General features: G+C 45.8%; 1 protein-coding gene across 1 annotated transcript; it reads left to right on the top strand.

Moving 5' to 3' along the window:
- The first annotated feature begins 1,342 nt into the window (after positions 1-1,342).
- Positions 1,343-10,992, top strand: LOC132571328 (tripartite motif-containing protein 12A-like). Its single transcript, XM_060238135.1, has 7 exons — positions 1,343-1,875; positions 4,238-4,333; positions 5,379-5,609; positions 7,077-7,099; positions 8,469-8,587; positions 10,044-10,076; positions 10,746-10,992. The coding sequence occupies exons 1-7, from the start codon at positions 1,450-1,452 to the stop codon at positions 10,919-10,921; spliced, it is 1,104 nt and encodes a 367-aa protein (XP_060094118.1). The 5' UTR covers positions 1,343-1,449; the 3' UTR covers positions 10,922-10,992.
- The last annotated feature ends 1,076 nt before the right edge of the window (positions 10,993-12,068 follow it).

Below are 12,068 nucleotides of genomic sequence, written 5' to 3'. Positions count from 1 at the left end.
CTTAAATGCACTGCTGACTCGAGATCTGGATACTTTTCATGAACACATGAGGCTGCTTTATACTGAATCATAACAGTGGTCTGATCAAGGTCAGAACTGTCTACTCAGGCTGGCAGCGGCTCTCCAGGATCTCACACCTCTTTCTATACGATCCTTTTGACTGGAGAGGCCAGGGACACATGCCCTTTCCTTCATTCTCATTCTAGGGCAAGTGGGCAACCAATAAAAGGATCACACGTATTCTGGATTGACCATGATAGGATGGATGCTTTTAGATTTTTAAACCTCAAAGAGAAGAACTACAGTTATTCTTGGATAGGCTATATCAGGGGTGGCCAAACTGTGGCTCTTTCACACATATTGTGTGGCTCTTAAAATCCACACTGCCCTGTTGGCCAGCTTGGAGAAGGCATTTCTCTATTTAGTTCACTCTTCCAAGCCTAGCCAGCTAGCAGCTTGGAGAATGCATTTAAAGTTAAAGTTGCTTTCTTTCCACCCCTCCCTCCCCATCTATTTGCCTGCCTGCCTTCCCTGTCTTGCAGGTCTCAAGCATCTGATGTTCACGTCTTGTGGCTCTCAAAGATCTGACATTTATTCTATGTGGCTCTTATATTAAGCAAATTTGGCCACCTCTGGGCTATATATTTGCATCAGTCAATCTACTGCAGAGGAAGGGACCAGAGGAACTGTTTTTCCAGTTGCCAAGGCAAATTATGTTCCTTTGAGATTTGTTTTCCTAAATGGTTTTGTAACACCAGTTTTGTAACACCTCAAATCTTCTGCTGACTGATGCAGCGTTGGGCACAGGGTTGGACTAGATGACTGTGTTTCTATGATTCTACTATTTGGGTTGTAGAACCAACCAGAACCTAAAAGAACCTAACTGAAGTAAAGCATAAGTATTAACCTGACATATTAAATTATGCAAAATTACAGCGTAGGATCCAATTTATAACAGTTGTGATCATTTTGTGCAGCGCTTCCCTATTTTCAAACACCTGGCTTTCTCTTCTGGTGAGCTGCTCTTGGTACTTTCCATAGCAAAAGAGGGCGTGGGGCGGGTGGGGTGTTCTGGAGCTCTTTTTGAGCCAGGCTTGGTTCCCTTCGTTTTGGACACCGCAACTGCAAGGAGCCTGCCTCTGGCCTTACCTCTCTTAAGTGCGGCATTTGCATCTCTGTGGGGAAAACTGGCCTCCGGTCTTGCGCCATCCTAACGCAATTCAGGGTTGTGCCTCGCCCAGGCGAGCCATCCTAAGGCAATTCACACTGCAGAACTCAACCCCCCGCCCCCGCCCATCCCTCCAGTAGAAAAGGCCCTGCTTGCAGATTCGGAGTCACTTCGGAGACTTCTGCTGTAGCTCTTGCGCCGAATCCTGCCTCTTGGTTCCTGCCGATCTCCACCTTCCCGAGGACAAACCCCCCGACTTCGGACGCCGGTCCCTCGACGCCATGGCCGCTCTTGGGGAACACATTACGAAGTTGATCCGGCAGCAGGCCGGCTGCCTCGCTTGCGAGAGCTTTTACTTGGACCCGGTGCAACTGCCTTGCGGGGCCAGCTTCTGCCGGGCCTGCGTGGAGGAGCTGTCGCCCCCTGTCTGCCCGGAGCCCGACTGCGACGCCACCTTCGACCCGGCTCGCCTGAAGCCCAACCCGACCCTGGCCCGCCTGGTGGGGATCGTCAAGAAGCTGCTGGAGCAGGAGGAGAGGCGGCAGCGGGAGGCCTCCGCCGGCGGGGCGGCGGGCGGCGAGGCCCCCCGGAAAGACACCCTCTTCTGCAAGCAGCACAGAGCTCTCCTCTCCAAGGCCCGCTACCAGCCCGAAAATCACCTGGGTCACGACGTGCTCCCCGCGGACAAGGCGGTCCAGGAATATCAGGTGGGGCTGGGGGAATCTCCCCAGGGGGGTTGGGGAGGCATTCATTGCTGGGGAGGGAGTCTGGGATTGGGGGGTGGGGAGGCAGAAGGAAGCCGCGCCCCCTAGCTTCCCTATGCCATCAAAGCTTCGATTCTTCCCATTTCTTTCTACATTTCAAAATGGGTTTCTTGTGGCATGGAGAGGGTGTGTGTGTGTTTTTATATATATATGGCTTTTGCCAACTCCAGGCTGAGGGAAAACCATTGTCTTATAATGCCACAGAGTCCGCACTCCAAAACAGCAGCGCTGATCTCCCTCAAGTGTAATTCCGGGAGGCCCCCAGGCTTCCCTTGGAGGTTGGCAGCCCAACCTTGTGAGAGCTGCTTGGAGAATGGGGAGAGCGTCGGGGAGACAGAGTTCAGCGAGGGGAAGGGGCTTATTTGGGATGTGATGCTGCATTTCCTCCTTGGGACCTCTTCTCTGTAGTCTGGAGATTGGCTGTAGTTCCCAAAGAACTCCAGGTCCCACCGGGAGGCTGGCCACCTATATTTTCACCTTAGTCTGGACCCAAAATGGCTTGTTGCATTGTTTTCCCGTTCTCCAATTTATCTTCACAAAAAGCAACTCTGGGAGGTTGTGTAGGTTAGGTTTAGAGTGACTGACCTAAGTTGGACTTTTGAACCTGGCCTTCCCAGATCTTTGCAGGGTACCACACTGGCTTTCATTGCAATGCAGCAGCAGAAACCTCCAAATGAAATATTTGCTGCCCTTCTAAAACACTAATTGGTGGGTCTTCCTTTGCATTTTTGAGGCTGGTCATGAAAATTCCCATTTAGTTGGTGTGAATAAGCATGAATAGTGGTGGTCAGGTATGAAAGGGGGTAAGGTAATTTAAAGGACTCAGTCCTGTCAAAAGAGAGCCAGTAGTTAATGTTGAACTGGGTCAAGGGAGACCAAACTGCAGCTTGGGAGCCACATGTGGCTCTTCCACACATAATGTGTGGTTCTTGAAGCCCCCACCACCCTGTTGGCCAGCCTGGAGAAGGCATTTGTCTCTTTAAATCACTTCTCCAAGACAAGCCAGCCTGCAGCTTGGAGAATGCATTTAAAATTAAAGTTGCTTTCTTTCCACCTCCTTCCCTCTCCATCTATTTGCCTGCCTGACTTCCTGCTCTCAAACATCTGATGTTGATGTCTTGTGGCTCTCAGACATCTGACTTATTCTATGTGGCTCTTATGTTAAGCAAGTGTGGCCACCCCTGAATTAGGATATGGGAATGGGGGGCTCCAGTTAAAACTCTCTGTCATGAAGCTTGCTTTTGGGCCAGTCACTCTCTTTCATTTTAACCTACCTCACAGTGGTGGTGGTGGTGGTTGCTATTGTTCTGAAGATAAAATGGAGGAGAGGGAAACAGCGTACAGCGCCCTAAACTCTCTGGAGGGAGGGGAGGGGGGGTAAATTGTGCTGAACGAATAAAAGAGCAAGGGGGTGGGTGTGGAGCACTCCAAGTCCTTGATGAGTTAGCAACATCATTCTCTCCTCCAGTTTATCCTCACAACAACAGCCCTGTGTGGTAGGGTCGTCTGAGAGAATGTGACTAGCCCAAGGTCACCCAGAGAGCTTCCATTGCAGAGCAGTGAATTGAATGTATGTCTCCTGTATCTCAGTCTAACACTAACCACTACCCCACAGTTGAAACCTCTTTAGGACTGGCTCTCCTTTCCCCCCTCTGTTCTGGAATGTCACACAACTCTCCTTGTCCTTGGAAACTAGACCCGCCTCCCCCCTTTGTAATAACGTCATTCCTCTTCACACACATTCTATCCAGCTTTAGGTACTAATTTCTCTGCTGTGTGAATTTGAGATTGATTAAAATGTGGCTTGGCTTCTGAAAAAATGCTATTTAGAAGCAGTTCACCTGAAGTGTAGCCCTGTACACTGGAATTGGAGGGAGTGGGAAACATTGTCTGCCTTCCTCACCTCCTGGAGGCTGGATTCCCATTAGACATAGTCCAGCCTTTTTAGATTCAACTTCAAATTCCCCCCTGGGCTATGAAGCAAACTGGGTGACCCATAGCCTCCCATTTTCTCTCAGCCTAACCTGCCTGACAGGGTTATTATGGTGAGAATAAAATGGAGGAGGGGAAAACAATATATGCTGTATTGACCCTTGGAAGAAGGGTGGTTTAATAAAGCATAATAATAATAAAAATCCCCGAATAGGATACAAACTCAGAAGACCTTGGTTGGGAGACACCAGAAGGGCACTGTGGGGTGAGGAGCAGACATGTCCATCAAATGGTCTGTCTTAAAGGAAATTTACTTGTGAATATAATACACCTGTGAAAAGGAACTTAACCTCACCTTCTGTTTCCTCTTAAGGTGCAAATACGAAAATGCTTCAGCCATCTGAAGAACGAGGAAAAAGACATTCTGTCGAATAAAAAAAACCTTGAAGTAGACTCTGAATACTATATTGTGAGTGTCATTGTTTCTGGGAAGTGAACTGATATGGGAACCAGTATTTGAAGGGGTGTGTGATATGGGAACCAGTATTTGAAGGGGTGTGTGTAAATGTTAAATGCAGCATCATTTGGAAGGCCCTCCTGTCCCTTAGAAAATGTTTGTGAAGGGCTCTTTTGTGGGCCTGCCCTTGTGAAGACTCATGAGGAGACTCTTCCCCACTGAATATGGCTGTCGGTTAGAAATGCGGTTCCTGTGGAAATCAGATTATTGCCGTGTGGATGCTGGGTAGGTGCTGGCCCTGGCTGGCCTCAGGGGTATGTGGTCAGTTATGCCTCAGCATGCTGCGATAGCCCTCAGTGACCCATGACTGCCCTCTCACCTGGTTTGGGCTAATGGGGACAGCAGTTGCTCCATCAGGAGCAGTACCACTTCCTTGCTCTGCCCCTCATTCTGCGTGTGAGAACAAGGTGCCTTGTGTGCAGTGTCAGGGCAGGGGTAGCCAAGGGAGTAAAGCATTTGTTTCCTCTGACCCAGGGGTGGCCAAAGGAGAGGGTGGGTATGAAATATGGATGCTGCTTCTTAGTGGGCTGTTGCCATGACAGTAAGGAATCCACTCTGCCATCTAGAGGAAGAAAGCAGTAAATTTATGCTCTTCCTCACCTGCTCACATGCCTGATGGGGTGGGGGACAAAAAGTTCCTTTTTGTGAGCAGACAGGGAGGTTGAGGTCACCTGCCAAAGGGTACATCTAGAGAGAGCCAGTGTGGTCTGCCTAGGGTTGGGTTCAGATTCTCCCTTAGCCATGAAGTTCACTGGGTGACCTTGTGTCAGTTTAGCCCACCTAATGGACTTGTTTGAGAACAAAACAGAAAGGGGGGAATTGTCCTGCATTTGCAAGATGCAAATGCAAAAAACAGATATGCTGGCTCTCCTGCTGAATACCTTGAGCCGACACTTTTCCCTGAGATCACAGAGCGCCTCAGAGAAGAGGAACAAATCACAGTGGAAATGTCCTGACAGCTGCTTTTGTTCCCCCTTCTCTTCATCCCTTGTTTCAGAAGCAAATCATGCAGACATGGGAAAAAACAAGCACTGAGTTCAAACAGATGGAGGCGTTTTTGGAAAAGCAAAAAAAACAACTGCTGGCTCAGGTGACACAGATGTGTAAGGAAATTAAAAGGAACAAGGATCAGCGGAACTATGCACTCTCCAAGAAACTATCCCTTCTTCGCAATACCATCTATGAGTTGGAAGACGTGAGCCAGTTGCCACAGTGTCAACTTCTGAAGGTAAGCAGACGACACCTGGAGCATCTCAGCCTCTTGTTATGGACAAGGGCATCGAATAATAAATAATAAATAAATAAACTTTTTATTTATACCCCGCCCTCCCCGCCAAGGCAGAAGAGAAACAGGGGGACCACCTTAGTGGGAAATATTCCAAACAAGAGGGGCTTTGTTGTTGTTTTAATGAGAGAGGATCAGATTTTATATTCTCCATTCTGCTAAATGAGTTTTCTCTTAATGCCTCTGTAGCAGGGGTGACCAAACTGTGGCTCTTTCACACATATTGTGTGGCTCTCAGCCAGCTTGGAGAAGGAATTTGTCTCCATAAAACACTTCTCCAAGCCAAGCCAGCCAGAGTCTTGGTGAATGCATTTAAAGTTGAAAGGTGCTTTCTTTTCACTTCTCCCTCCCTCCCCCCATCTACTTCCTTTCGTTGCCCCTTTCTTTCCACCTACCTACCTTTCTTCCTTCCTGTCTCGTGGCTCTCAATCATCTGATGTTTCTATGTCTTGCGGCTCTCAAGCATCTGACATTTATCCTATGGCTCTTAAGTGAAACAAGTTTGGCCACCCCTGCTCTGTAGTGTTTCTCCACCCACTTTCCAATTGCATATGGCCTTCAAGGCAGCTTAATAACCCCCCCCCCTTCATTTATTTAACCCCATTTTTCTCCCAACCAAGGACCTAAAGGGCCTTATGGCCATTTTCCTCTCCCCTGTTGCATCCTCACAAACAACCCTGCAATGACGATTCTCTCCCGTCCCTGCAGTGACCCCAGGGATGGCAGTGGGGAGACTGAGGAAGACATCAGTAGTTCCTCTTGGGGTCACAGTGTTTGGTGGGGTGGGGGAAGGGGGGTGGAGTTAGAGCCTTCACTAACTTTGTCCTAGAGTAAATGGGTATTAAGAAAGAGGATGAAAGGCTAAAGAATTCCCTGGTGAAAGTAGGGACCCTGTTTCGTTTATTGAAATGTGAGTTGATGGCCTAGGGCAGGAGCGGCCAAACTGGTTCGGGAGCCATATGTGGGTCTTTCACACATATTGTGTGTGGCTCTTGAAACCCCCAGCCACCCTGTCAGCCACCTTGGAGAAGGCATTTCTCTCCTAAAATCACTACAGCAGGCCAAGCCAGCCAGTGGCTTGGAAGGCTTCCTTCCTTCCGACATTCATGTCTTGCGGCTCTCAAACCTCTGATTCTATGAGTTCTGATTGTTTATTCTACGAGTCTCTTACCTTAAGTAAGTTTGGCCACCCCTGGGAATGGTGCATCAGAGGTGGCCATTGGGTGAAACAACATTGGGTGTCTGTTGTGGGGGAGGGAGATAAAGGAGATTGTGAGCCGCTCTGAGACTCTTCGGAGTGGAGGGCGGGATATAAATCCAATATCTTCTTCTTCTTCTTCTTAAACAGAGCACACTTCAGGAAGACTAAATGGTAAATGCATTCCCTCTTTTCTCTCTTTCTCTGTTTAGAACGCTGAAGACGTCCTGCAGAAGTAAGTGAGCACGGGGTGCAGAGGGAGCTGTGACCCCCATTCATTTTTCTTCATGCTTTTTGATAACCAACTCCATGCGAGAAGTGACATGAGCTGCCTTGGGTACCCATTGGGGAGAAAGCCAGGGCATAAATGTGTGGAGAGAATATAGGAACTTGTTGGTTCCCCAGCAATTCATGTATGGAAGTGGGGACATCCTTTGGTATTTCCAGTGACCCACACCTGAGCATGGATTCCTTCTCCCCTTCCACCTTAATCATTTATGCATATGCTTTGTTTATGTTTCCCCCAAGTTTGGTGTAGTGGTTAGGTGTGTGGACTCTTATCTGAGAGAACCTGGTTTGATTCCCCACTCCTCCACTTGCAGCTGCTGGAATGGCCTTGGGTTAGCCGCAGCTCTTGCAGAGGCTGTTCTTGAAGAGGTGTCTGTTGTACGGGAAGAAGATAAAGGAGATTGTAAACTGCTCTGAGATTCAGAGAGAAGGGCGGGGTATAAATCTACAGTCTTCTGCTCTCTTCTGTTTTATCCTCCCAACAACCCTGCGAGGGAAGCTAGGCCGAGAGTGTGTGGCTGGCCCAGGGTCCACCAGGGGAGCTTCCATGGCAGAGTGGAGATTTGAACCTGGCACTCCCAGATCCTGTTCAGTGCTCTAACCTGCACACCATATTCCTTTATCATGCAGTGATTTATTAAAGAGAGAGAACAGCCCAGTAGTGCCCGTCCAACTTTTTACACCACAATTATCTTTAAATGTTCAAAGAACTTTGACCCCTGCTTCAGCATTACCCCAGCTAAGAAAACTGCAAAACTTAAACTGTTAATAGCAAAGAACTGGCAGAAAACCAAATGTGTTATTGAAATGTGGATTAAAAATATTACAGTTAGGTCCAATTGTCCAGATTATCAGAGTTAGTACATTATGAGATGCTAGACCAAAAATAAGGCTATTTTTCATGTTGGGAACCTCTTTTTAAGATCAATCAGTCTAGGACATGTGGTTTCATCTGATTTTTAATCACTGTGTTTTGTTAATGTAATTTCGATGCTGTTTGATTTGCTAAGAAGCAGAGAATTCACACAAATAAAAATACCACATGTATTTCCATCCATTAATTTTTAAAAATTGCACATTTGGAAACAATAGGTCTTTTTGTTTCCTTGGGTTGCTCTCTGCCTCCTTCTAGCCCTAAATTCTTGTTTGCCAGACACTGGTCTTCATTTTTCCTCAGCAAATTTTAAGTGTGGGTATTTCCATGGACCTTCTTGTGTTTCTGGGCTTTCTGATGTTACCTTTCTTTTTGTAGATAGTTACCAGGGTGTTTTATGTTTGTGTGTGTGTGAAAATATATATATATATTTGTCTTTCAGGTTTGAAGAGAGGGAGACGGTTGAGTGCAGAGGCTCTCTTTGTATTGACTTTCAGGAAAAGATCTCCAGCCTGGCTCGTGTCCAAATGTTTGTGATTGATGCAATGACAAAATTTAGAGGTAAAAAAGCTCTGAGGTTTTTTTGTTTTTTAAATGCTGGATACTGCTTTGGTCCAAAAGCAAGGCTGACTTGAAATGTCAGCAGAGCTGGGAAAATGTGGGATTTGATCTCCAGTCAAAATAGTTTGTTCAACCTTAAGGCAGAATTGAATACTGTGGCTCTTGCTTGTTTTAATTCCATTGGTCTCGTCTAACTGGTGGCACTTCAAAGTCCAACGCTTTAGTAGTCCAGTTAGGTCCCTTTGCTATTAGCCCTGCAAGGAAGGGTTAATAGTTATGCCTGATCAGAATCGATCTCTCAAAAGTGCCTGTTTGGTCTTGAATGTTCAAATGTATCACAGGTGGGCTTGGAGGGCAGAGGTGGTGGGTATGACCCCTTGCTGTCTTTTGAATCTCCCCATTCACTGAGTGCACTTAACATTCCTTAACAGAGCCAGTTTGGTGTAGTGGTTAAGTGTGCAGACATTTATCTGGGAGAACCAGTGGGGTTTGATTCCCCACTCCTTCACTTGCGCCTGCTGGAATGGCCTTGGGTCAGCCATAGCTCTGGCAGAGGTTGTCCTTGAAAGGGCAGCTGCTGTGAGAGCCCTCTCAGCCCCACCCACCTCACAGGGTGTCTGTTGTGGGGGAGGAAGGTAAAGGAGATTGTGAACTGCTCTGAGACTCTGAGTGGAGGGTGGGATATAAATCCAATTTCTTCTTCTATGATCCCCAGTAATTAGCAGCAGAGATTGGCACCCCCCACATCCAAATAGCTTGTTTTTGCAGGATTCAGTTTCTCCCTATAATTATCAAAAGTCTTTGCTTTGCTTTTAACACAAGATTATTAATGTTCTCCTTTTCCCTCTTGCACAACATTTTTTATGCTGTGACACAGGAGTGGAATTCTTTATTTAACTCTTTATATAGTTATTTTATTCTTATTAATTTCTTCACTTAATTCTTAGTTTGATAATAATTTAATTTATACCTAGTATTTTTTCATAAATGCTCAATTTACATTATTAGTTGTTCATAATAATCTCTTTAGTTGTAACATATCCATTTGATACTGTTTAATTTATCGTATCTGATTTTATTTATATTGTAATACCTGTATTCATACTCCTTGGAAACTTTTGATAAGACGGTTGATTATTAATTTTTTTAAATAATTTTTTAAATTTTTAATCAGAGATAGAATTTGTTTTGATTGATAGTCATTGAGTACATCCTGAAATGTCAGTTTTCCATTCTAATGTTTTTGTTGTTTTCTAAACTTAGCATGATATATAACTTCATATTTTGAAAGCATTCACATTAGAAGACGACAGCCTTTCATATTTGTTGGGAATGACCTCCATCCATTCTTTCAGCTTCAAGTCACATAAAATAAGGGGGGGATAATATCAAGTGGGGTTTTTTGTTACAACCATTGATACAAAAATTATAATGTTTCTTCTCTTTGCTTTTCCAGAAAACATGACAGGTGGAATAACTGAGCTCGAAGGTAAATTTGGGGGACGATGTAGGATCAAATTCACAATAGGGAGGGGGCGCTCCTATTTCAATTCACATCCAGCTGTTCTCAGGAACCATAACTGGAAACACTATGAGCAGGGGAAAGAAGGAGGGAGCATTTTCATCCCTCTCTAGATATTCTTTCAGTGGTTTTAAATAAGGCTTCGAACCCTGTTGGGGAGGGGGTGGTTGTGGGAAACAAACTTCCAGTTTGCCTAGATCAGGGGTGGCCAACGGTAGCTCTCCAGATGTTTTTTTTACCTACAACTCCCATCAGCCCCAGCCATTGACCATGCTGGTTGGGGCTGATGGGAGTTGTAGGCAAAAAAAACATCTGGAGAGCTACCGTTGGCCACCCCTGGCCTAGATTGTCTGTGTTCCATGGTGAACTGGGAGCTTGGCCTTAAGGCTTTACAGACAAAGGTGTGTTTGGTGATGCGTGACACATGGGAAGAACCAAGGGAGGCAGGGCAAGCAGCAAGGTCCAGCCACAAGCTGGGTTTTTGTACTTGTCCAGAGCAAACTTCAGGATGTGTGTTGTGTCTGAAAGCTGCCAGTGCAGTTTGTGGGTTGGGGGGGAGCTGTGTATGTTTCAGCTCTGGGAACAAATCCCTCCACTGCTGTTGCTTAACTGAATTCCCCTAAACACTCCCAACAGGATTCCCATCCCCGAATCCCAACGGAATGGCTCTTCCTGTTGTTGGATCTGAGGAGCCGCAGATCGGTGGATCTGAGGAGCCGCAGATCGGTGGATCCGAGGAACCGCAGATCGGTAGCATCTTAGATGAAGCTCAGCCCAGCAATCCAGAGAGTTCCGGCCTTCAGTCTGAGTGAATGTTACGTTTTGTCATTTTATTGCCCTGAGTTTGGTAAAACCTTTCCAATAAAATAATTTCAAATAAAAATAATGTTTCTGTTTAAATTAACTGGCCATCAGTTGGCTGATGACAGAGGAAATAAATAAGTGGCTGATTTGTCAGCGGGGGACAGGAAGTGACAGCCACATCCTGCTAGGTACACAGCCTGCCTCTGCTTTGGCTTAGGGAGAAATTGCCCTCTTTCCCCTTTCTTCCCATTTTCAGTCATGGAGAGTAAAGCTGCAGAAAATGCCAACCGAGAAGCAGCCCAAAGTTATTCAAAGTAATTTAGATTTCTATACCACCATTTTCTGAATTTAAGAAGAAGACTGCAGATTTATACCCCGCCCTTCTCTCTAAAGCAGATACTCAGAGTGGTTTACAATCTCCTATATCTTCTCCCCCCCACAAGACACCCTGTGAACTGGGTGGGAGTGAGAGGGCTCTCACAGCAGCTGCCCTTTCAAGGACAATTCCTGTGATAGCTATGGCTAACCCAAGGCCATTCCAGCAGCTGCAAGTGGAGGAGTGGGGAATCAAACCCATTTCTCCCAGATAAGAGTCTGCACACTTAACCACCACGCCAAACTGAGCTTAGGGCGGTTGTTAGGGTATTCATTTTAAATTTAGAGGTGAAGTATATGTACAAATGGGGACAAGGCTTATGCTTATCAAAAGAAACAAATTTTACTAGTATAAAACACCAAAGGAAAGGTATTTGGGATAAAAGAAAATAAAACAAATGCATTCTTTATAACTTAACACATTGTTACAGCTACATGGCCACTTCTAAGAATGATGGTTCTTGTCTTTTTCCCTGAGAGCACAGGGAATGGATATTAACCAGTTGAGTTTGCATACAAGATCAAAGTATTCTTACACACAAGGTGTTAACTAACCAATACTGAGGTTACATGTCAGACTATTTCCTTCTAGATTTTCCTGGGTTTACAGCAGACAGTTCCTAATTAAATATAAGCTGCAATGTATCTTATCCTGTTTCCAGTAAACATCTGTTTACCCTATAATGGCTGAAATGGTAAATGACTTCAGTTCCAAACAGCGGTTAACAACAGAACTGTCCAATTTAAACTGTCTCCCCACCCCATCCATTCCAGTTTTTT

This window comes from Heteronotia binoei, chromosome 5 (assembly GCF_032191835.1).
Source record: "Heteronotia binoei isolate CCM8104 ecotype False Entrance Well chromosome 5, APGP_CSIRO_Hbin_v1, whole genome shotgun sequence".
NCBI classification, from domain to species: Eukaryota; Metazoa; Chordata; class Lepidosauria; order Squamata; family Gekkonidae; genus Heteronotia; species Heteronotia binoei.
This window is presented reverse-complemented; position numbering and strand designations above follow the sequence as displayed.